At 43.3% G+C, this 26,169-nt stretch overlaps 1 protein-coding gene across 2 annotated transcripts in view; it reads right to left on the bottom strand.

The window, feature by feature from the left end:
• The window catches only part of BAG3 (BAG cochaperone 3), a 34,202-nt gene extending 20,271 nt beyond the window's left edge, over positions 1 to 13,931 (bottom strand). The window contains exon 1 of one of the 2 annotated variants that reach the window (XM_060768534.2): positions 13,433 to 13,931. In XM_060768534.2, the coding sequence (XP_060624517.2) occupies positions 13,433 to 13,624 (192 nt within the window). In that variant the 5' untranslated portion in view covers positions 13,625 to 13,931. The remainder of the gene's footprint in view (positions 1 to 13,432) is intronic. The other variant, XM_060768533.2, reaches the window with a different exon arrangement.
• Positions 13,932 to 26,169: the final 12,238 nt, after the last annotated feature.

The raw sequence follows: 26,169 nt of genomic DNA on the forward strand, positions 1-26,169 counted from the left end.
AGATTTCTTTCTCACATACCTTTTTGCAATTTAACACATAAATACGCATATCTATCTTTGTCCTTTCATTTCTTTTGCTGGAGGGGGGAACAGCTCAAAATGAAAAGAAAAATAGAAGAATGTACTTGGAAAAAAATACTTCTCATAGCTCTTTGCCACTTTCCTCTCCTTACACGTGTAAATTTATGTGAGAGATTTCATCTGCCAGGCCACTACATGCAGATGAAGGAATGGATGGCTAACTCTTTCAAGTACAAGATGCAATCAGAGGACACATCCTAGAGAGACAGAACATGAAACAAGAGTTGCTAGAGAAGAAGTGGAAGAACTGTCTTGTTAAAAAGGGTAGGGTTGCTTGCTAGTATAAGGTCATCAGTAGGATAAACAAAGGTGCAGCTGGCATGAATTGTGCAACCAGGAAAGGATAATGTTCAATCTTTGTATGTATGCTTCATATGACTTCTAAGGAAGATGGCATAGTAAGATATAAAAGAAAACCTGAGCCTTACTTGACACATCTAAGTCTGTTTTTTCAACAATTAAAACTAAATTAAAAGGGCCTTCTAAGTGGTGGCCCCTCAGCTATAGAACTCCTTCCTTAATGAAAACATATCAGCCCCCTCTGTCCTAACCTTCAGAAAAAGGCTAAAGACCTGGATGTGGGATCAAGCATTCGGTTAGTAACCCACTCGAGAATATGGAATATTGCAATGACAATTTGGAACTGCCATGGATTATGATTTTGGATAACATGATTTTAATAAGTGTTTTAAGGTTTGATATGTTTTAATGACTGTTTTAATGTATATGCTTATTTTACTATGTATTTATATTTACATGGAATGGAATCATTGCCTATATATGTAAGCACCTTGAGTCCCCTACAGGATTGAGAAAGACGGGTATAAGTGCAGTAAATAAATACATATAAAGAAGAGGAAAAGCTGACAAATTTGTTCATTTTAGACTAGTTTATTCATTTTAGAAGATGATATTTTAAGTTATTTGAAATATTTTTTTCCTACTGGTAAGGCAAACTTTGCTTGGGTTTCACCTGTTCGAATGTATCTTCCTCTATGATCCACCTCAGAGGCTAAGATAGTCTGAGGAGGCCCTGATCCTGGTCCCACCCAATTTGCAAGCATGACTGGTTGGGACGGTAGACAAGACCTTCTCAGTGGTGAACCCTCATCCGTGGAACTTTCTCGTCAGTGAAATTAGATCGCCCCCCTCCCTCTTGACCTTCAGGAAAAAACTAAAAACATGGCTTTGGAGCCAAGCTTTTGGTGAGTGAAGTGGAGCAATTCAATAAGAGATTACAATTATAATGATGACTTGGACCAACCTTGGAACAAGTCTTGGATTGTGTGATTTTAATTGTTTAATATTTGCTATTTTAATTGTTTTGGATTTTAATGCTTTGTTTATTTCTCGATATGTGTGTGTGTGTGTGTGTGGCATTGAATGGTTGCCTTTGTGAGGCTGCCCTGAGTCTCCTTTGGGGTGAAAAGGGCGGGGTACAAGTGCTGTAAATAAATAAATAAGTTCCTTATGTAGGCTGCATCAAGTGAAATTGTATATTAGTATGTGATTATTAATCTATGAATATGGTTCAAAGAAAGGAGATTTGCTGTTCCAGACAGTGCACCATGCAAATTTGAAAACATGTCTGAACTAGTAATTTGAAAATCAGAGCTTCCACAATGTTCCTTCCCAATACACAGCTAAACCCCCTTTTGCCTCACTCCATTGCCTCGTGTCTTAAATGATGTGTAATTTTCCTGGCTAGGACTGTGTTTGTATAAACAAACAGATCAGATAAGTAGAGCAGGATGAGGAAGGAAGAAAGGTCAAAGAGCTGCTGCAAAGATGAAACTGTAACCTACTTTCCTGTCCTTATGGTAGGTTATTGTCTCCCTTAAATTTTAGTCTAGAGTTTTCTTTCCTACTTGGCACCATTTCTCTATGATTTTCTTATTCATCACACTTATACTATACTTCTCTCATTAAATATGCCCAAGACACTGAGACCAATGATATTACAGACCTGTATTGTGCTACCAGAGATGCTTTACATTTATGTTTTTTTATTCAATACATTTTAAAGTATCTGGAAAAGCCAAAAGCAGGATTCTTAAACATTTATCAAGAATACTAATTTTAAAAGTTGACTCATTCATAATCTTTATTCACTTTTTTAGTAAATTCTATCACATGTGAGGTTTATACAATTCATACATATGCTAATTCAGTGGCCTTTGTGATTGTTTCCTGAATCAATATCACTGCAAACTTGCTGGCAAGAAAGGGGCAGGACCTTAGGCAGTTTAAAAGTTGCATATGTCTTATTTCATATTCTCGCTACAACAATAATAATACTTCATTTAAAACCCGCCCTCTCTTCCCAAAGTGACTCAGTCATCTACTAAACTCTAATAGTCAAAACAAAATGATTTGCTCTGGATTAAGATGTGCCCTCACTGATAACAAGGCGCTGTATTTCCTAGACCATACGAAGTCATTCATCCCACATGCCTATAAATGGAAGCAGAGCTTAAAGACTCCACCAGAAGGTGATGAAATAAAAGTTGCATAAAGAGAGCTTCCATCATTTATGCACTGTAGACCTTAAAGCAAATATTAAATTAAGGCGCCTTAAAAAGGGCTTTACAGTCCTTGTTGAAGAAGAGGAAGGCACACATGTTCTAGCAAGATGTTTACCATGCATGTGCCTCAAAGGCAGAACAGTGGACCTATAATTTTCATACTCACTGAAGCAGAGTAACACGCTTGCAATGAAACAATGGAAAAACAATAAGAAGAAATAATTCTAGCATGAAAATTAATTATGGAGCTTTCAAAATATTAATCAGGGCCTGCTAGGACAGCATAAATGAAGGGAGTGAAAATCCTTGATTCAGGGCCTGTGTAGAGAAAAAGAGAGAATGTAAATAGGATTTACACAAAAGGAAAGCTAATTTGGAAGCTGTCTGGTATTAGAGGCACCATTGTATATGTTGGGAAAAGACTGAAATATGGGAAGAAGTCGCTTTCTGTAATGAAGAAAATACTTATTCATATACCGGTAATTACTATTTATGCAAAGGAAGCGCATGTGTTTGTTATACTGATTTTCCTAACTCCAGAAACAATTAGTTTACCTGCACCCTGCAAAGACAACATAAAATAAAATCAAACTGTTAGCTGATATCATTCTTGTCTCAACCATGGATTTACAGAGATGACAGAAATGTGATGTTTAGGGTGCTTTTAAGGCTCTCTCAATAAAGGACCTCAATAAAGTAAAGGCAAAACAATGAACCGAAAAATTCCTCATTTGTTCCCTAGCAGTTCTAATCAACATATCAATGTGCGGGGCAAACAGTTACTATTAGTCATGGCCCAGTATCTGTATAATTTGTTTAATTCGTGTTTTTGTTTCGTTCCATTCATTCCATTCATTTGGCCCCTTATGGGACTACAATAAACTTGATACGATAGGTGGGCAGGAGTGGGTACCGGTTTCAAGCCTGCTTTGCAGATTGATTGCCGTGCCTGGGCCTGCCAGGGCCTGCAACCGAATACCAAGTAAACGGCGCTGCTAACTCAGTGCTCAGGTGCAGACCCTTGCAGGCCCAGGCACTTTGGGCCTATACACCTGGGCCTGCAGCTGAGTGCCAAGCAAGCAGCATTGCTTACTCGATGCTCAGGTGCACGCACTGGCAGGCCGGGCGCTTTGGGCCAATATGCCCGGGCCTACCAGGGCCTGCTCCTTGCTCAGCACTTGCGTGTTGGCCCTTGCAGATCCAGGCAAGTAAGCTTTGGGCCTTTGGCCTTGGTTTTTGGAGCAAGACCACTGGCAGCAAAAGTGATGGGTTTCAGCTCCAGCCAGGGAGCCCTTCGGGGAGCCCCAGATGAAGGTGAGGCAAACCCCATCCGAAAGTGCACACTGGGAAGAAGAGCCTGGGTGAGAAGCCTCCCTGCCCCAATTATGGGTCTCAAGAAAACAAGTATTTCAGCACCAAAAAATCAAAAACAAATATCTGCCCTCTTGATTTTGAGGAAGTACTCAGTAGAAATGAATTGGGGGCCTCATCAAAAGCTGGAACATGGAACGAATCTGGTTTATCCCGAATGTACATGACTAGTTACTATGTTAATCCTCTTGAATTTAGTGGAATGCATGTGCATTTTTTTAAAAGTTTCACTTCTTTGCAAAGTCAAATACATTTAAATCAAGTGATGGGCAACTGTGGTTCTCCAGATATTTCAGATTTCAATTCCTATCAATCCTGGTCATCATAGACAAGAATGAGGGATTATGGGAGATGCAGTTAAAAACTATTTCTGCTTGAAACCATCACTCCAACATGGCTGTGGCCTAACTTCAAAAAGAGAAGGTGATAAACAACTTGTTATTACTGCTGAGTCAAGCTTGCCTACTTTATTGACCCAATCATTTCCTATGATTGCTATATACACAGCGTCTTTCCTCTTTTTATTGACCTAATGAATTCCCACTCTCAATCTAATCTGACACATTGGACAGCTTGTACTTTGGTTATTCTGGTTCAATAGTCCCTAAAATATTTTTAAGCAGTACAATAAACATAAGCATACAAAATGATAGCGATTTCATGGCATATTCTACCATTTGCCTTAAATTGGTGAATTAATTTCATTTATATGAGTATTTGCTTCTGTAAAGTATAATCAGTGGTCTCAAAGGGAATTGCTGCCACATGCTATTAGAATATGTACGTCCCATCCTATATCTAAAGCAGCATATGATAAAACCAATGCAGCATGTGATAAAACATATTAAGGAATTTCAAACAATCAAAAGAATAAGAATAATTTAAAAGACTAAAAGCATTTTAAAATTACAGTATCTTCATGAGCGATTTGGATGAAATCAATTGGACTCTAAAATACTATCTGTCTGTCTATCTTATAGGTTCTTTTTAGTTGACCATATTCCCTTGTACGAACCTGCCCAGGCCCTGAAATCTTCAGGAGATGCCCTTCTCTCGGTCCCACCTCCATCTCAAGTTCAGTCGGTGGAAATGAGAGAGCAGGCTTTTTCGGTGGCTGCCCTGCAACTCTGGAACTCCCTGCCCAGAGAAGCCAGAATGGGCCCTCCCTGATGTCTTTCCGGCAGCAGGCTAAAATGTTTTATTCAGGCAGGGTTTTAAAGATGAAAATGTTTAAGACCATCAAGGGATGCTGAGATTTTGTGCTGTGATTTTATATGCTTTTTTTAGTTTTAACCTGGATTTTTAATACCAATGTTGTTTCATACTGTTTTAATATTTCTATATTTGCATATTTTAAGTTGCATTGAAATGTTTTTAGTTGTGAGCCACTCTGAGTCTCCGTATGGAGAGATAAAGCAGGATATAAATAAACATAATAAATAATAAATAAATCTCAATTTCCTTCAAGAACAACCATGTTGGTATGATCCAAGTCCATTCTATTAGTATATGAAATTACATGTACCCCTAAGCTTTACTAAGGGTACCAGTTGCAATCAACATAATTTGGATAGTGTGACATACTGGAAATAACTGTTAATATTTAAACATATCCAGTGTACAGACTAATAACACAACCTCAATTCAACATATTTCATATTAGCTCTAAGAATATGAAAGATTGTTCTACAATTGGTCAATTATTTCATTTTCTATTTGAAAAACTAAAAGCGATATCACTAATTTACTAATATAAGGTCAATCAAATGCTGTATAAGAAATGTAATTAAAATCAATAGAATAAGCTTTCAAGTATGTATGACTGCACAATACTGTAATATGATAACTATTGGTATTGCAATTCACAGTACATGTTGTTTTATTTATAGGTTACTGTAAATAGTATACTCATGCATAAGTCAACCACATGTATAATTTGAAGGCAAGTTTGGGGGCCAAATTTATAGATTTTGTTATGACCCATGGATATATCAAAAGTAGAACTTGGAGGAGTACACTTAAAACTAAGTGACACAGAAGTGGGAATCTGTTTGTGTGGGGGTGGGTGTTGTTATGGTGAGCCCTGCCAAAGTTGTCGCTTCTATGCCCACAGCTTCCGGGTGCCCATGACAAAGAACAGCAGTCCTCCTTTCTCATCTTTTCTGGTCCAAGAAGCGTTCGGAAACAACATGGAAGAGCTTACAGTTAACTTCCTATTAAAAAGGGCCACCACCACCCTGCTCCAACACAAGTGTCCAAAATAGCAGTGAACATGAGCCAGCATCTGTTTTCAGCATTAAACTGTGGACAAGTTGAGTCAGATTTTTTTTTGTCAAAAATGTATATATGGTATATGCAACAGCAATACCTCTCACTGTTGCAAATGAAAAGCAACATACGGATAAGATACAAAATATTACTGTTTAAAACTGCCATCTCATTTTCCCCACACAGCAAAGTTATGCAATTCTATAACTGAAATAAAGTTTTTGGATAAATTTTAAAGCCACTATAACAAACTTTTTTTGTTCATAAAACAGCATTTTTAAGTAGAGATATTTCAAATAGGATTTCCAATTTTCCAGTTGTTCCCTACTTGTGGTTCATGGACCACCACTGGTCCGCAAGAACTAAAATATGGTCCACAACCTCACTGTTACTACTACAGATAACAACACAGCCCAACCAAAAAAAATTTTTTTTTGGTGTGTTCATTTTTAGGTCTGTTTCTGGGGTTATTTGGGGTGTTGATTCAGAAAATTGCATTGGATAGACCACATCAGCTCTAGATTATTAAATATGGTGTTCTGTGGGCAAGCAGATGGTGACTACTGGATGGCACATATTCTTTATCAGAAACTAGAGCGGATGTGGTCTAGCCAATGCAATTTTCTGAATCAGCACCCTAAATAACCAAACCAAATCTAAGGTTGACCAAAAACTGATCCGTAACCCTGTTGGTACTAATGTTGGAACGTGGTGCCTGGTCAAAGTGGTCCCCGTAAAAAAAAAATTGTTGGGAACCACTGTAGTATGCTATCAGACTAATACAAGGGTCCCTAAGGATCCCTGGAAAAATTTCAAGGGATCCGCGAGTTTGAATTGGAAAAAATCATATTTATATTTTGTTCTCTGACCTCTAATTGATATCTAGCATTTCCTTCTTTTCCAGTCCCTAAAGTACAGACAAGATGGGTTCTGTAGGTTTGTCCTTGAGTTGAAGTAGGAATAAGCACATTTTAAATGTAATTCCAGATAGATAGATAGATAGATAGATAGATAGATAGATAGATTTTTAATAGCATAGGGAAAGGTTAAAAACCCTGTGGTGTTGTCGGATGTTAAGTCGGAAGTCTGTGACTTGGGAACTGCAATAAATTACAGTCGTGTTCATTTTGTATATCATAACAGTTGTTACATATCTCAAAAATCACTAATACTCTTTCGTACTTTGAATTATGATAGTTGTTAGACCCATTGTTAGATCACACATGATCACAGCCCAGTTGTGAGCAAACAAAAATGTAGTTTGAAGACATGCCAATGTTGAGTGTCATAAAACTATCTGTTGCTACCTTCTGAAAAGGGGGGTCCTTGGTTTTCACCTTTAAAACTGGCTGGCTAAGACGTTCATGAAACAAAAAAGGTTAAGAACCCGTGGACTAATGGGAATGCTTTACGAATATTTGCTCTAGAACAGAACAATCAATGCTCCAACTTCTTAAACCACATGGTAGAAATAAAGCGTTCTCCTTGTCTGCCTTCCAAGAACATACCATAGCAAAGTTTTATATTAAGACCATATTGAGAATGTCAATGCACTAAAGATCTATTCAAACTTACAAAAGACTAGAGAAGGCACTATAGTTATTCTATTTGACAGTGACTGCATATAGCTTCTGCACTGAGTGGTAGAAGGCAATGAGATGTATCAGCATCATTGTCTGCATGCAAGCACTAGTCACTGCCAGAATGTGCAGTATTTATCAAAGACAGTCTTCAAATGTTGGTATGAATCCAAATATTGCACTTTTTCTTCCCATACATGGGCCACAGCTATATAGAAATACTTTGACTAGTTGTCACATGGAAACTATAAGTGAGGCTTTAGTAGGTGGTAAAATAGTGCATATCTCCACTTGTTACAGGTATTTTAGCCGGAACTCCGGTGATATAAATCCTAATTTAATCTGACATTAATGTAACATAAAATGCCATTATACCAGTAAGAAGACAATATATAGTCTTCCCATTATTTCCAATGATATTGTGAATTCTCAATTGCAATATGACATTCCTCAACTAAAATTCACAAAATAAAAAAGAAACATTCCTTGATATCACATTTAGAGCATGGCCATCCAGGTTGTTTTTCTTCCATCTTCTTCTTTTTCATGGCATTTGAATCTGTTGATTCATCCAATTCTTTGCATGCCACATGGCAGCAACACTGATCCCCAGAGCAGACAGACAAATGTTAAATTATAAAAACTGGACGAAGTCCTAAACTGCATTACTTCATTAAGAGAAAATAAGTAGTAAAGTACAAGAACAAGTGCAAAGTTCTTATCTGGACCTGGCCTTTTGGTCAGCAAGTTCAGCAGCTCAGCAGTTTAACCCACTGCACCACCATTTAAGGTCAGATTTTATTAAATTCATTCAGATTTTAATAAAATATTACTTTAAATGGGTTAGAAAAATTATTGGGATCTTTCCTAATGAGTTAGAAGCTTCAAAATAGGTTCAAGATACCCTGGTCAATAACAGAATCTAATAGTGGGGGAAAATACAACTGTTAATGGCTCTTCCCAACATATATTTTAAAATGGACAGATAGTCATGTCCTTGTTTTAAAATTTTGAATTGCCTGTAAATCCATTGGAATTGATTCCTCATGTCGCACCTTTCAGTTATATTCCCACAAAGAAATGAGAATTTTCTGAAGGAATTATCAATGCAGCATTTTACAATTCATATGAGGCATACCAGGATGTTTCCTTGAGCAAATGACCATGTAAGGTGATGAACATAGCAACCAATTTCTTGTGTGCTAATTTCTACAAGCAATTCTGTCCACAATCAATTCTGTATATCTCTAATCTATTGCCTGTAGGGCACAGCTCCCTTCAGCTGCTTAGGTAGAATTAAATATTAAACTAAGGCTGGATCTACACTTCCCTATATCCCAGGATCTGCTCATAGATTATTTGCTTATCCCAGATTATCTGGCAGTGTAGATCCAGTCTCATATAATCCAGTTCAAAGCAGATAATCTGGGATCAGACCCTGAGATACAGGGCAGCATAGATCTACCCTAAGGAAGACATGCTCTACTTTGGATGTCATTTGTGGGTTTTTTGTGCAGAGCCTAAGGCATTTATAACATGAGAGTGATCTAACTAGTTTCAAAAGAAATATCATTGTGGTTTGTTTTAGTGAAGGGTTCCCAAACTTCTTTTGACCAGGGACCACTGTCCAACATTAGTACCAAAAGGGTTACAAACCAGTTTTCAGACAACTTTAGATTCCGTTTTGGTTATTTGGGGTGCTGCTTCAGAAAATTGCATTGGATAGATCCCATCTGCTCTTGTTTCTGATACAGAACATATGCCATCCAGTAGTCGCAATCTGCCCGCCCACAGAAAACCATATTTAATCATCCAGAGCTGATGTGGTAATAGTAATCTTTCGTCAGCTTCTCCCCTCCTGACATCCCTGTTGCCTTGGCACTATAAGAGGGTTTCGCGAGACTGGCCGCTCTCGTTGCTGCCTGGTTTCGAGGAAACAGTGTAGTAATGGTGAAGCCGCGGACCATATTTTCATTCTTGGGGACCACTGGTGGTCCATGGACCACAGGTTGGGAACCACTGCTTTAGCGAAAGCATTTAGCTTTCTAACTCTCAGACTAGAAACACTGTCTCATGTTTAGGCTACAACCTCTTTTCCAGAACATCAGAAACTTTATCCGGTAATTGAAAATATGAGACTTTCAGGTTGAAAGCCAATCTTTTTCCAGTTTAGAAATAATCCATCTCTCTAAGTAAACACTTAGTGGATTTCTGACAATCTCAAGAAACCAACAAAAATCCCCCAATCTATGCAAGTCATACTCCTGACCATTATAAATATGTGTCTCCAAAAGGTAGGCCTTTATTCCACCCAAACACTACTGAGCTCCAAACAGGATAGGAAAAAATTGTGAAGAGAAGGAATCCCAACAATCATTTTCCACTACGATCTTTATTTCCTATCCATCCTGTCATTGCATAACCAGACTATGGAAAAAGGAAATAAAAAACATTTGCTTTTACATAATCTACACATCCGAGGATCTATGCAAGTGAAGTGAAGTAAATGCAAAGTATTCTTTTCCACTGATCTATTAGAAGATAACCTTTCCCATCTCCACTTTTTCCTCTCTTTTTTCCTTTCTTTTTAACTAGAAAAGTTAAGAAAAAGAAAAAGAAAAGAAAAGCTATTTATAAGAAATCTTGCTTGAGCTGCATACTGGGGCTCCCAAATACACCAGAAGTCTGCCTGGTCTTTCCAAGCTGAGAGTTCAACTTCGCCAACTTTAAATAAACACTGCGAGGACTGAGGTATCAAATGATTTAAGGCACAAAAAAGGACTGCAGTGCGTCAGAGACAAAAGCCAGCTCCTAGCCTCACTGCATTGCCATGTACTGAGGGAGGGCGAAGGGGAGGAAGGGGGTGAGGGAGGAGGACAGGCTTTTCCTGGCACTGCCCCGATTGCGGCGGCATCATCATCATTGCATTGGCAAAAGAAGCGCTGGCGTGCTGCTGCCCTTCAAGCGGCGCCACCAGGAGTTGCAAGAGCAGCAGGACTCCTTGGGCACTGCCCTTCGGAGCCCCTTCCCTTGCCAAGAAGCAGAGAGAGGAGGGCCTCAAAGCACTACTCCTGAGTCACCACAGCAGTGTCACAGAGAAGGGAGTGAACAAAGCTTTGCACACACAAAGATACTTTGGGCCATAGGCACACACTCCCCTCACGTACAAACTCACGAAGTCTGCCTCAAGGATCTTGGTCTACTCTCTGAAACCTGTGAGGAGAAATCAGGGTCATGTTTCTCCCAGGCACTCAACTTTGGGGGTCAAAAAATAAATGCCCTATACCCCAGGATCTGATCCCAGGTTTTCTGCTTTAAACCAGCTTATAGGAGTCCGCACTGACAGATAATGTGAGATAAACAGAAAACCTGGGATCAGATCCTGGGATATAGGGCCAGAAGGGCCCGAAGTGGGTTCCCTCAAAACACACACACATCACTGCCCCACGTTTAGTCCTCCCTCCTCAATCTCCTTCACCTTTACCTCCAAAGAAGGCAAGTAAATACACTGAATAGCCAGCCATAAAGGTAAAAAAGGCAAATCACTGAGAGGCTGGCCATGAAGGCAAAAAAGTAACTGAAAGACCTGCCATAAAGGTAAAAAAGGCAAATCACTGAGAGGCCAGCCATGAAGGCAAAGAAGTAACTGAAAGGCCTGCCATAAAGGTAAAAAAGGGCAAGTCACTGAAAAGTCAGGCATGAAGGCAAAGAAATGAAAAACCTGTCATAAAGGTAAAGATACTAAGGTAACTGAAAGGCCAGCTATGAAGGCAAAGAAGGCAAGTAAGCAAAAGGTCAGCCATGAAGTCAGAGAAGAGAAGTAAGTGAAAGGCCAGCCATGAAGGCCAAAAAAAAAAAGTAAAAAAAAGAAGTAAAAAGCCAGCCATTAAGGTAAGAAAAGGCGAGTCACTGAAAGGCCAGCCATAAAGGCAAAGAAGAGAAGTAACTGAAAGGCCAGCCTCGAAGGCAAAGTAAGGCAAGTAATTGAAAAATCTTTCATAAAGGTAAATAAATCAAGTAAGTGAAAGGCAAGTCATGAAGGCAAGGAAGTGAAAGGCCTGTCACAAAGGTAAAGAAATCAGGTAACTGAAGGTCCTTCCACACAGCCTTATATCCCAGGATATCAAGGCAGAAAATCCAACATTATCTGAGTTTGTAGATTCAGATAACGCAGTTCAAAGCAGATATTGTGGTATTTTCTGCCTTAATATTCTGGGATAATAGGGCTGTGTGGAAGGGCCCTGAAAGGCCAGTTATAAAGGCAAAGAAGAGAAGTGAAAGGCCTGTCATAAAGGTAAATAAATCAAGTAAGTGAAAGGCAAAGAAGAGAAGTAACTTAGGGCTCTTCCGCACAGCCCTATATCCCAGGATATCAAGGCAGAAAATTCAATATCTGCTTTGAACTGGGTTATCTGAGTCAACACCGCCATATATTCCAGTTCAAAGCAGGGAATGTGGGATTTTCTACTTTGATATTCTGGGATATAGGGCTGTGCGGAAGGGCCCTGAGAGGCCAGTTATAAAGGCAAATAAGAGAAGTGAAAGGCCTGTCATAAAGGTAAATAAATCAAGTAAGCAAAAGGCAAAGTAACTGAAAGGCCTGTTATAAAGGTAAAGAAGACAAGTGAGGAGGGCCCTTCCACACAGCCTGATATCCCAGAATATCAAGGAAGAAAATCCCACATTATCTGAGTGTGTAGATTCAGATAACGCAGTTCAAATATTCCAGTTCAAAGAAGGGAATGTGGGATTTTCTGCCTTGATATTCTGGAATATATGGCTGTGAGGAAGGGCCCTGAAAAGCCTGTTATAAAGGTAAAGAAGACAAGTGAGGAGGGCCCTTCCACACAGCCCTATATCCCAGGATATCAAGGCAGAAAATCCCACAAATATCTGCTTTGAAGTGGGTTATCCAAGTCCACACTGCCATATATTCCAATTTGAAGCAGATATTGTGGGATTTTCTGCCTTGATATTCTGGGATATAGGGGTGTGGAAGGGCCCTGAAAAGCCAGTTATAAAGGTAAAAAAGACAAGTAAGGACCTAATCACACTAGAGAATGAATCCACTTTAAATCTGGTTGCTTCCTCCTGAAGAATTATGGGATTGGTAGTTTGGGGGGACTCTTTAACAGCCTCACTAAACTACAAACCCCAGAATTCTGCAGGAGGCAGAAACTGGATTTAAAGTGGATTCATTCTCTAGTGTGATGAAGTAGTGAGCGAAAAACCTGTCAAGTAAGTGAAAGGCCAGCCATGAAAGGCAAAGAAGGCAAGTAATTACAATGTACTAAGCAAGGTTCTTTCCCAAATGTCACAACTAATTCCATTCAAGACATAGAAAGGTCAAAGCAAGTTGGGGAGGAGTTGTATGCCAGGGGGAGACTCTGGGGTCATGTTTGGGTTGAGAAGAAGTCGCTACAAAATGACATTTCCCAAAGGAAGTTTCTCTGAGCCTGTTTCCCCGCCTCCCTTTCCCTCTGGTGGAGTTTCCCCACTCAAGGCGAGTCTGGGGCGAAACCCCTTGCCCTTGGAGTCCTCATCGGAGCCTCTTCGCGTCTTTAATAAGGACGGGAAGCCGGCCTGGGGGGAGGTTTGTGTGTGTACCTTGCGGTGGTCGCCCTGCTGCGGCAGCCTGGGGTCGCTCCAGGTGGTGGTGCGGCTGTTGTGGTCCACGAAGAAGGGCCAGCCGGTCTGCGGGTCGATTTTCACCTCCCAACCGGGCGGTAGCGGCTCCCGCTCGCCCGCCCCACCGGCCTCGGTCGGCCGCAACGCCGGGGACTGCGCCGCCGCGCTCATCCTACTGCTGCTGGTGGTGCTGCTGCTGCTACTGTTGCGAGAGCGGCTGTCCCTGCTCCTAGCTCTGCCTCTTCTGCTGCCTCTTCTGCTGCTGCTGCGACTGCGGCGCCTCCTCCTCCTTCGCCAGCCATGCACTGGGCAAGCAAGCGAGGCCGCCCCACCCGCCAAGCCCCTTTATGGCTCGGAGGGAGAGAGAGGGAGGGGACGGCGAAGGGGGTGGAAGGGTCTGGAAATAGCAGAGGAGGAGAAGAGGAGGAGGAGGAGACAGGGGAGGAGGAGCAGCAGCTGCCCGGCTGGAAACTTCTGGGCGCCTCGCCTCACAGCTCCTCCTTGAGTCACGCTCCCGCCACTAGGATTATTGTCACGGCGGCTATTACTCGCCACCCGCCGCTCTCCGCTCCATTATGACGGAGCGCGCCTCCCGGGACCGCCCCCCGCCTCGCCGCTCAAGGAGAAGCCAAGCCTCCCTCTTCCCTCTTGAGCGCCCATGAAGGGGGACGGCGACCCAAAGTCAGGCCGGAGCTGATTTGGTCATTTATCGTGCCAGGAGCGAACCAAACAGTTGAATTGCATTTTAAAAACACACACACACACAAAACCCCCACAAAGTTCGCACACTTGGCATTCTATTATTTGTTATTATTTGAGACACAACAAGATGAGTCCACAGCAGACCATAATAAATAATAGAATGCCAAGTTTGCAAACTTTGTGGGGGGTTTTGTGTTTTTAAAATGCAATACAACTATTTGGTTCGCTCCTTATTTATTATTGTTGTTCATTCGTTCTGTCGTTTCCAACTCTTCGTGACCTCATGGACCAGTCCACGCCAGAGCTCCCTGTCAGCTGTCACTACCCCCAGCTCCTTCAGAGTCAAGCCAGTCACTTCAAGGATGCCATCCATCCATCTTGCCCTTGGTCGGCCCCTCTTCCTTTTTCCTTCCACGGTGGTCCACGCTTTGGTTACATCCCGTTTAGATTACTGCAATGCTCTCTACGTGGGGTTGCCTGTGAAGACTGCCTGGAAGCTCCAACTAGTCCATAGTGCGGCAGCGAGAATGCTAACACGAGCAGGGTACAGGGAGCATACTACTCCTGTTGCGCCAGCTCCACTGGCTGCCAATTAGCTTCCGAGCACAATTCAAAGTGCTGGTGTTAACCTATAAAGCCCTAAACGACTCCGGCCCTGTTTACCTGTCCGAACGTATTCTCCCCTATGAACCATCTAGGTTGTTAAGATCGTCTGGAGGGGCCCTGTTCTCGGTCCCACCAGCCTCTCAGGCGCGTCTGGTCGGGACGAGGGACGAGGGACTTCTCGGTGGTGGCCCCTCGACTCTGGAACTCTCTCCCACTGGAGTTCAGAACTGCCCCCTCCATTCTGTCATCCAGAAAACGGGTGAAAACCTGGCTATGGGGTTTGGCTTTCGATGAGTGAATCAATATTTCTGTGATTGGATAGATGATGATGAATGATGGACAACAAATTCACTATGACGACTGACCATTGTTATTATGTGATTGCATTTTGCTGTTATAACGTTTTAATTGAATATGTTATATGATGTTTTTAATTATTGTTTTGTGATTTTATTGTTGGAAATCGGCCCAAGTCCCCTGATAGAGGGGAGAAGACCGGTATACAAAATTGCTAAATAAATAAATAAATAAATTTTCCCCAGCATCATTATCTTCTCTAAGCTTTCCTTTCTTCTCATGATGTGGCCAAAGTACTTCATCTTGGCCTCTACTATTCTTCCCTCCAATGAGCAGTCTGGCTTTATTTCCTGAAGTATGGACTGGTTGGATCTTCTCACGGTCCAAGGCACTCTCAGAACTTTCCCCCAACAGCACAGTTCAAAAGCATCTATCTTCCTTCACGCTTTCCTAAGGTCCAGCTCTCACATCCATAGGTGACTATGGGGAATACCATTGCTTTAACTATGCAGACCTTCATTGCCAGTGTGATGTCTCTACTCTTCACAATTTTATCGAGATTGGACATTGCTCTCCTCCCAAGAAGTAAGCATCTCCTGATTTCCTGGCTGCAGTCTGCGTCTGCAGTAATCTTTGCACCTAGAAATACAAATTATTTATTATTATTATTAATTATTAACTTTATTTGTACCCCGCTAGCATCTCCCGAAGGACTCGATGCGGCTTACACAGGCCGAAGCCTCAAAACACAATACAATAAAGGACGTAACATCACAATAACAAAGCAAATCAAACAGTAAGCAAAATATCATAACTCCACAATAACTAAGCAAATCAACAGTAAGCAAATAAGCAAATAACGACAATGGCAGAACGTCAGGACATTATTAAAACAGGTTCGGCCGGCGCAATGGGGTACAAGGGTTAAAAGTGCTGAAATGGTAGGAGGCACGTAAGGTTGAAAGTGCAGTGTGCAGCGACAATTTATTATGCTAAGGTGCTACTAGGACTTAGGTGGGGATTTCTAGTCTGGGAAGGCACAACGGAACAGCCAAGTTTTTAAATTCCTTCTGAAAACGGCTAGAGTGGGGGCCTGTCTGAGATCTTTTGGGAGGGCGTTCCAAAGTCTGGGGGCCGCCACAGAAAAGGCCCTGTCCCGCGTCCCCACCAAGCGCGCTTGCGACGTGGGTGGGATCACGAGCAGGGCCTCTCCGGATGACCGTAACGAGCGTGTGGGTTCGTAGATGGTGATGCGGTCACGCAGGTAGGGTGGTCCCGAACCGTTTAGGGCTTTGTAGGTAAGCACCTGCACCTTGAATTGGGCTCGGAAAATAAAAGGCAGCCAGTGGAGCTCCTTAAACAGAGGGGTAGACCTCTCTTGATAATGAGCCCCGGTTAGCATCCTGGCTGCTGCCCGCTGGACCAATTGAAGTTTCCGAGCCGTCTTCAAGGGCAGCCCCACGTAGAGCGCATTGCAGTAATCCATTCTAGAGGTGACCAAGGCGTGGACCACCCCGGCCAGATCAGCCTTCACGAGGTATGGTCGCAGTTGGCGCACAAGTCTCAGTTGCGCAAAGGCCCTCCCGGATACCGCCGACACCTGAGCCTCAAGTGTAAGCGAGGAATCCAAGAGGACACCCAAACTGCGGACCTGTGGCTTCAGGGGGAGTGTAACCCCGTCCAACACAGGTAACCACCCTATACCCCGATCCGGTTTACGATCGACCAGGAGGACCTCTGTCTTGTCGGGATTGATCTTCAGCTTGTTCTTCCTCATCCAGATCGACACAGCGGCCAGGCACTCACCTAGCACCTGAGAAGCCTCCTTGGAATTAGGTGGAAAAGAGTAGTAGAGTTGCGTGTCATCTGCGTAGAGATGGCACCCAACTCCAAAACCCCGGATGACCTCTCCCAGCGGTTTCATGTAGATGTTAAAAAGCATGGGAGACAAAATAGAGCCTTGCGGGACCCCACAGGTCAAAGGCCAGGGGTCAGAGCAGGCATCTCCCAGCTTCACCATCTGAGTTCGTCCCTCCAGGAAGGACTGGAGCCACGACAGAACCGTGCCCCCAAGGCCCATCCCGGAGAGACGACCCAGAAGGATACCATGATCGATGGTATCGAAAGCCGCTGAGATGTCCAAGAGAACCAGCAGAGTCACACTCCCCCTGTCCAGCTCTCTGTGGAGGTCATCCACCAAGGCGACCAAGGCTGTCTCGGTGCCATGACCAGGCCTGAAACCAGACTGTGACTGATCTAGGTAGTTGGTATCGTCTAGGAAACCCTGGAGCTGAGAGGCGACCACCCTCTCCAGCACCTTACCCAAAAAGGGGAGGTTGGAGATCGGCCTGTAGTTATTCAGCACCGAGGAGTCAAGGGAAGCTTTTTTGATAAGTGGGCGAACCACGGCCTGCTTCAGGTTAGATGGAAAAATTCCTTGCTCCAACGATGCATTGATAATCGGTACAAACCAGTCAAGCAACCCCCCTCTGGCTGATTTAATGAGCCAGGATGGGCATGGGTCCAGGGATGAGGTGGTCGCTCTCACAGCCCCAAGGATCTCCTCCACGGTTTCAGGAAGAACAAGCCTAAAAGAATCCCATAAAGTTAGACAAGCAGGTGCCTCCGTCACCTCTTCTGGCACTGCGATGGAATTGGAGTCGAGCTCGAGGCGTATCTGGGCGACTTTATCTGCAAAATGGTGTGCGAAATCGCGACACCGAGCTGTGGGGTCGTCGGGGACCTCCTCCACCGCTGGTGGGTGGAGGAGTTCACCCACGACCCGAAACAGCTCCGATGATCTATTTGCTGCAGATGCTATATGAGCGGTCGTGAATGACTTCCTGGCCGCCCGTATGGCCACGGAGTATGCCTTAAGAGAGGCTCTAGCCCGTGCTCGGTCAGACACGTCTCGAGATTTCCTCCATTTGCGCTCTAGCCCCCTTCTCGTATGCTTCATCACAGCCAACTCCTCGGTGAACCAAGGAGATGGCCTGTCACAATGCAACGAGATGGGGCGTTCGGGTGCGATCGTATCTAACGCCCTGGCCATCTCCCCGTTGTAGAGAGTTACTAAGGCGTCGATAGAATCGCCAGGCTCCAAGGCAGGAAGAACCCTAAGATTCCTCAGGAATCCATCCGGATCCATCAGTCTCCTAGGGCGGACCATCTTAATTTGTCCTCCACCCCTGCGGAGGTTTAGGGTCGCAGTAAGTCTAAATGTGATCAGATGATGGTCAGACCATGACACTGGAAGGATGTTTTGATCTTCCACTCTGATCAATTCGTCGTCCGCCACAAAGACGAGGTCGAGAGTGTGCCCAGCTTGATGCGTGGGGCCAGATATTATCTGTGACAGTCCTATGGCCGTCATGGTGGCCATAAAGTCCTGAGCTGCGCCAGATAAAGTGGTCTCGGCGTGGATGTTAAAGTCTCCCAGCACCACCAGGCGCTGGGAGACCAAGGCCGAATTAGAGACCACCTCCGCTAGCTCAGCCAGGGAAGCTGCTGGATCTCGGGGTGGGCGATACACCAGCAGGAACCCCACACTGTCACGGCTCCCCACCTTCAAGTGGACGCATTCAAACCCAGCAGCTTGCGGGACAACGCATCTGGTCACGGCGATGGATTGCCGGAAGACCACTGCGACCCCTCCTCCCCGCCCCCCTTGTCTGGCCTGTTGATGCACTCCGAAACCTGGAGGACACAGCTGGGAAAGGTTTACACCCCCCACCTCGTCCAACCAGGTCTCGGTGATGCATGCCAGATCCGCCCTCTCATCCAGGATCAAGTCCTGGATGGCTGCGGTCTTACCATTAACGGATCTGGCATTAATCAACAGGACCTTAAGACCAAGGGGGCTGCCAAGGAGCCTACCACTACCCACCTTTTCCAGGGTCGCAAGGACTCTGTTGCGCTTCTCCCTGGGATGTTTATGATCCGCAAATCTCCTTCCCCACACGGCTCGGATAGCACCCCCTTTCTCTGGAACCTTCCCTCCCCCCGCTCGGCCGGAATCTAGTCAGCTCTCAGGGGAGGAAGTTGGGCTGGGAAATAGTCTACCTTGGGCATTTGGTAGGGATGTCACTGCCTCCACATTTTCTCCCTCTATTTCCCAGTTATCAGTCATTATACAGATTCCTCAGGGGAGAGACAAGGTGATTTGATATGCCCATACCACCAAGAACTTGCCACAATTTATTGTGATCCACACAGTCAGAGGCATTCTATTATTTATTATGTGTTTTGGAGTGCTACTCTTTACCGGCTGTTAAGAATTGTGGGAGTTGCACTCCAAAACACCTGGAGGGCTAAAGTTTGCCCATGCCTGCCCTAAGGCATCAGACAGAAAACTAATCCAGGAAACTTAACTTCAGACTGCTTACTGATCTGGAATAAAATGATATCCTCATGCTTGTTCCTTAGCACAGGGACAGATGGGAAGGCCTCGGGACAGATGGGAACACACAGGGACAGATGGGGGAGGCCTTGGACTGCTAAAAAGACCAATAAATGTGTTCCACGGCATCCAGACAGCTCAGGATTGAACTTCAGGTTGCATATTGATCTGGAATGATACCCCCACAGGTTGTTTTTTTCACACTGAAACAGATGGGGAAAAACAAGACTGCTAAAAAGGCAACCAAATCGAGCAAAAAGGGACCTAAATGCCCTAAGGCATAAGATCCTGCCTAATCTAGGAAATTTAATTTCAGGCTGCTTACTAATCTGGAAGAAAATGATACCTTCATGCTTGTTCCTTAACAATACACACAGGGACAGATGGACTGCCTTGGACTGCTAAAAAGACAACCAAATGAAGCAGAAAAATGGGACCTGAATACACTAAAGCACCAGATCCCTTCTGATCTAGGAAACTAACTTCAGGCTGCTTACTGCAGACTTTGTTCCTTAGCAATACAGCACATAGGGAGGTCTTGGATAGCTAAAATAAGACATATACATGTGTCTCACAGCATCCAGACAAGTCAGGACTTACTGTCAGGTTACATATTGATCTAGAATTATACCAACAGGGTTGTTTCTTCGCACTTCAACGGATGGGGACAGATCAGGAGGTCTTGGACTGCTAAAAAGACAACTGAATGGAGCAAGAAAAGGGACCTAAATACACTAAGGAACCAGATCCTGTCTGATCTAGGAAACTGACTTCAGGCTGGCTTACTGATCTAGAATCAAATTATGCCCACACAGTTATTCCTTAGCAATACAACACATAAGGACAGATGGGGATGCCGTGAACCGCCAAAACAACAAATTAATGGGGCCCACTGCATCCAGTCAGCTGAGGACTGAACTTCAGACTGGAATAAAATGATACCCACACTTGTTCCTTAACAGACAGGGATGAAAGAAGATGCTTTTGATTGCTAAAAAGACAGACAAATGGGTTCTACCATATCCAGTCTGCTGAAAAGACAAACGGGTCCTACAGTGTCCAGCCAGTTCAGTACTAAATTTCAGGTTGCTTACTGATATGAAATAAGATTATATCCACACTCTTGTTCCTTAGTAATACAACAGATATGGTCAGAGAAGAAGGCCATGGATTAGCAAATAAATTAGTCCTACAGTATTCAGTCAGCACAGGACTGCTGAAAAGACCAATAAATGGACCCTATCCAGTCAGTGGAGTACTGAACTACATACTGTTCACTGATTCAGAATAAGATGATAATCATATTCTCATTCCCTTCCATTACAACAGTTAGGGAGAGAGTAGAATGCCATGGACTACTGAAAATAAAAAAAATTGCTCCTGCAGCAGTCAGGCAGCACAGGACTGCTGAAAATACAAATAAATAGCACCTACTACAATATCTTGTCATGGCAGGACTGAATTCCCGGCTGCTTACTGACTCGGAAAAAGAGTATACCTACACACTTGTTCCTTACTATTACAATATACAGGGACAAATGAGGATGTTGTGGATTGCTAAAAAGACAAACAAGTGGAACTAAAATGTATTGTAGAAAACTTTCAAGGCTGGAATCACTGGGTTGTTGTAGGTTTTGGGGCTATATGGCCATGTTCTAGAAGCATTCTCTCTTGACATTTCACCTGCATCTATGGCAGGCATCCATAGATGTAGGCGAAACGTCAGGAGAGAAAATGTCATGGATGCCTGCCATAGATGCAGGCAAAGAGTCAGGAGAGAATACTTCTATAACATGGCCATGTAGCCCGAAAAAACAACCCAAAAAAGGAACCTTAAAGGCACTAGATCCCATCTGAGCTAGGAAACTGACTTCAGGCTGCTTATTGCGCCAAATAAGATGATGCCCTTATACTTGCTGTTTACTACTGCCATGTGTAGAGACAGAGGCCATAGAGTGCTAAAAGGACAAATAAATGGATCCTGCAGTATCCGGTCAGTGCAGAATCACTAAAAAGACAATTTAATTAGTTCCGCAGTATCTAGTAAACACAGGGCTGTTAAAATGACAAGTAAGTGGAGCCTACAGCAGTCAGTCAGCACACGACTACTGAAAAGACAAATAGGTGGGTCCTACAGTATCTAGTCAGGACAGGACCAAATTTCAGGCTGCGTATTGATTTGGATTAAGATGATAACCGCATTCTTGTTCCTTAACATTACAACCCATAAGAGCAGGTTAGGATACCGTGGACTGCTAAAAAGACAAATAAGGGGTGGGGGATACCCCAAAGACACCACTTACCATCTGACTTGGGAAACTAACATCTGTCTTTGTTGTTGAAGGGTTTCATGGCCAAAATCACTGGGTTGCTGTGAGTTTTCTAGGCTGTATGGCCATTTCCAGAATCATTCTCTCTTGATGTTTCACCCACATCTATGACAGACATCATCAGAGGTTGGGAGGTCTGTTGGAAACTAGGCAAGTGAGGCTTATGTATCTGTGGAATGTCCAGAGTGGGAGAAAGAACTCTTGTCTGTTGGAGGTAGGTGTGAATATTTCAGTTGGCCACCTTGTAGCTTCAAAGCCTGGCTTTCTGTTGCCTGGGGGATTCCTTGTTAGCTGGCCCTGATTGATTATTGTCTGGAATTCCCCTGCTTTTTGAATGTTGCTCTTTATTTACTGTCCTGATTTTAGAGGGTTTTTTAAATACTGGTAGTCAGATTTTGTTCAATTTCATGTTGAAATTGCCCACATGCTTGTGGATTTCAATGGCTTCTCTGTGTAGCCTGACATGGTAGTTGTTAAGAGTGGTCCAGCATTTCTGTGTTCTCATATAATATGCTGTGTCCAGGTTGGTTCATCAGGTGCTCTGCTATGACTGACTTCTCAGGTTGAATTAGCTGCAGTGCCTTTCATGTTCCTTGATTAGTGTTTGGGCATTGCTACATTTGGTGGTCCCTAGGTAAACTTGTCCACAGCTACATGGTATATGATAGACTCCTGCAGAGGTGAGAGGATCCCTCTTGTCCTTTTGCCAGTTTCAACATTCACACTTGCCTCAAGCAGACAAGAGTTCTTTCTCATACCCTGGACATTCCACAGATATATAAACCTCACTTGCCTAGTTTCCAACAGACCTCACAACTTCTGAGGATGCCTGCCATAGATGTGGACAAAACATCAAGAGAGAATGCTTCTAGAACATGGCCATACAGCCCAAAAAACTCACAGCAACCTAGTAACATCAGTCTCCTTACTGATCCAGAATAAGATGATGCCCACATGCTTGATCCTTAGCAGTGCAACACATAGGAATGGATGAGGATGCTCTGGTCAAATAAATGAGTTTTGCAGCATCCAGTCAGCACACAACTGCTGAGAAAATAAATAAATTAGTCCTACAGCATCCAGTCAATGCAGTAGTTTGTGTTTTGACTTGGGTTCCATATCAGTCTTTGAAGTGGGAGCTAGGTCTGAACACAAAATTCATTTATGTTTCATATACACCTCGAGCCATGAGGAGAGGTGGATAAGAAATAAAATTATTATTATTGACACAAAAGCACAGTATGTCACAGCAAATGAGAACTATATGCTGGATTTCGTATCACAAAATCACAAGTCGAACACTTCCCAAGCGTCTAGGACTGTATGAAGTATTTTCGAATGATGCGTGCAGATCCAAGTAAGGTGGCCTTTTGCAGTTGACAGATCATGATTTTATCAATGTTTATTGTTTCTAAATGCTGGCTGAGATGTTTTGGCACGGCACCCAGTGCGCCAGTGACCACCTGTATTGGTTTATGCCAGAGCCTTTGCAGTTCGATTTTGAGGTCTTGATAGCAGCTGAGTTTTTCCTGTTGTTTTTCCTCAATGCGACTGTCATCTGGAATGACAACATCAAAAATCCAGACTTTTTTCTTTTCCACAATCGTGATGTCTGGTGGATTGTGTTCCAAAACTTTATCAGTCTGGATTCGAAAGTCCCACAGTATTTTTGCATGTTCATTTTCCACGACCTTTGCGGGTTTATAATCCCACCAATTCTTTACTGCTGGCAGGTGGTACTTATGACATAAGTTCCAGTGAATCATCTGGGCCACAGAGTTGTGTCTTTGTTTGTAGTACGTCTGTGCGATTTTCTTGCAACAGCTGAGGATATGATCCATGGTTTCATCAGCTTCCTTGCATTTTGGGTCATCTGCTGATTTTTCGATCCTGGCCTTAATGGCATTGGTTCTGATGACTTGCTCCGGGGCTGCAAGAATCAGGTCTTCTGTCTCCTTCTTCAGGGTTCCATTCCTGAGTCATAACTAGGTCTTCTCCTTGTCAACTTTTCCTTCAATCTTCTCAAGGAACTGCCGTGCCAAAAGATCTCAGCCAGCAATTGGAAACAATAAACATCGACAAAATCACGATCTGTCAAATTATTGTTGTTGTTGTTATTATTATTATTATTATTATTATTATTATTATTATTATTGTATACCCTGAAGGTAATTTTATACAAAATGTTTTAAATAATTTTGTGTATAGTGTTTTATATTGGACAATTGGAAAGCAGAAGTGTCACTATCTCAGCAACCCATATGGACATTCTGGATTTTGTAGTATTTTGAAATTCTGGATAAGGGATAATCAAACTTTTATTTGGATGGGAGATGCAAATCAATTCCAAGTGCTGTAGGCTATATTTCAGAGGAAGGAACTAGCAAAGTCATCACTGAAAATTCCTTGCCAAGAAAACCATGTTAAATTGATAGGATCGACGTGCAGCTTGAAGGCACAGAGAGAGAGGGACAAATCAAGCACAAACTCTTCATAGACGTCAATATGACTAAATTGAGAGTGTTGTACTTTGGCCGTATAATGAGAAGGCATAACACACTAGATAAGACAACAATGCTTGGTAAGGTAGAATGGGCAGTAGGAAAAGAGAAGGACAGGGGACCCTTCTACACTATCATGCAGGCCCAGGCATGTAGCCGGGGGGGGGGGGGGGCTCGGGGGGCTTCAGCCCCCCCCCCCCCGAAATTCTCATGGTGGTTCGCGAAAAGGCCTTACTGGTGCATTATTTAAACTGTTATGTTTATTAATATCATGATTTGATCACCATTCTCAATATATCCCATGTGCATGGGGGTATTGGGGTAATGATACAAAAGGTTTGCTAGGCTAGACCCTCTTTCACTCAGACTCAGCCCCCCCCCCGAAACTCAGCCCCCCCGAAACCCCCCTGAAAATTTTTTACCCCCCCCCCCCCCCGAAACGAAATCCTGGCTACGGGCCTGTGCAGGCCACTTCTACCTGCCATATAAAATCTAGATTATCTGATTTAAACTGGATTATATGGCAGTGTAGATTCATATAATCCAGTTCAAAGTAAATAATATGGACTATCTGATTTGATAGTCTGGATTATATAGCAGGTAGAAGTGGCCTAGGTTGCAAGTTGATAGACTCAATCAAAAAAGTTATAGTCCTGAGTCTGCAAAATCTGAGAAGGGCTGTTGACGTTACGGTCATTTTGGAGTTGTCTCATTCATGGGGTTGCCCTAAAATGAAGACAACAACAGCAAAAAGATGAGGGAGAAATTGCCTCTTTAATTCTATTGATTTTTCAAAACAAACAAAAAACTCAATAGGATCCATGAGGTCAGGGAGATGAGGGAACTAATCTGAACAAGTGGTCTTGTGTGTTTGTAGACTGGTTTCTATTTCTATTTCAAGTACCTGCCTTTCATTCTTACCCTGTTGCATGTTTGTGGCACAATGTTCTGTATGATTGTTAATCCCGCCATCCTCACAACAGCCTGAGGGATAGGTGTGGGTAGGTCAGGTTAACATTGCATCGGTTTTAGCCAGTAGATCATGTTTTTCTATTAAGCAGCCTGAGGCAACTGCTCCAGGTGGTGAATGAGGTGAGGCAGAAATGGAATGTGGAGCATTTGTCTCTCTTGGAGAAGAGAGGTATACTGGCCTTTCTTACCCACACTAAGGCACACGTGTCAAACGCAAGGCCCGTGGGCCAAATCCAGCCCAGCACATCATTTTATGTGCCCCGTGAGGCTTTCAATGCCAGGGCAACATAGTTACAAACAACATTACAATTGGTTGTTGAAGGCTTTCATGGCCAGAACCACTAGGTTGCTGTGAGTTTTCCAGGCTGTATGGTCATGTTTCAGAAGCATTCTCTCCTGACATTTCGGCCACATCAATGGCAGGCATCCTCAAAGGCTGTGAGGTCTGTTGGAAACTAGACAAGTGTGGATGATATATCTGTGGAATGTCCAGGATGGGAGAAAGAACTCTTTGTCTGTTTGGGGCAAATGTGAATGTTGCAATTGGCCAGCTTGATTGACATTGAGTGGCCTTGAAGCTTCAAAGCCTGACTGCTTCCTGCTTAGGAGAATCCTTTGTTGGGAGGTGTTAGCTGATCCTGATGGTTTCTTGTCTCGAAGTTCTTTCTCCCATCCTGGAAACTCCATAGATATATAAACTTCACTTGCATAGTTTCCAACAGACCTCACAACCTCTGAGGATGCCTGCCATAGATGTGGATGAAATGTCAGGAGAGAATGCTCCTGGAACATGGACATACAGCCAGGAAAACTCACAGCAACCCAGTCTTACAATTAACAACTGCTCCTTTGAAGGCAACCATAAAGCTGATGTGGGCCTAAATTAAAATGAGTTTGGCACCCTGGTCC

This window comes from Anolis sagrei, chromosome 3, assembly GCF_037176765.1.
Source record: "Anolis sagrei isolate rAnoSag1 chromosome 3, rAnoSag1.mat, whole genome shotgun sequence".
NCBI lineage: Eukaryota > Metazoa > Chordata > Lepidosauria > Squamata > Dactyloidae > Anolis > Anolis sagrei.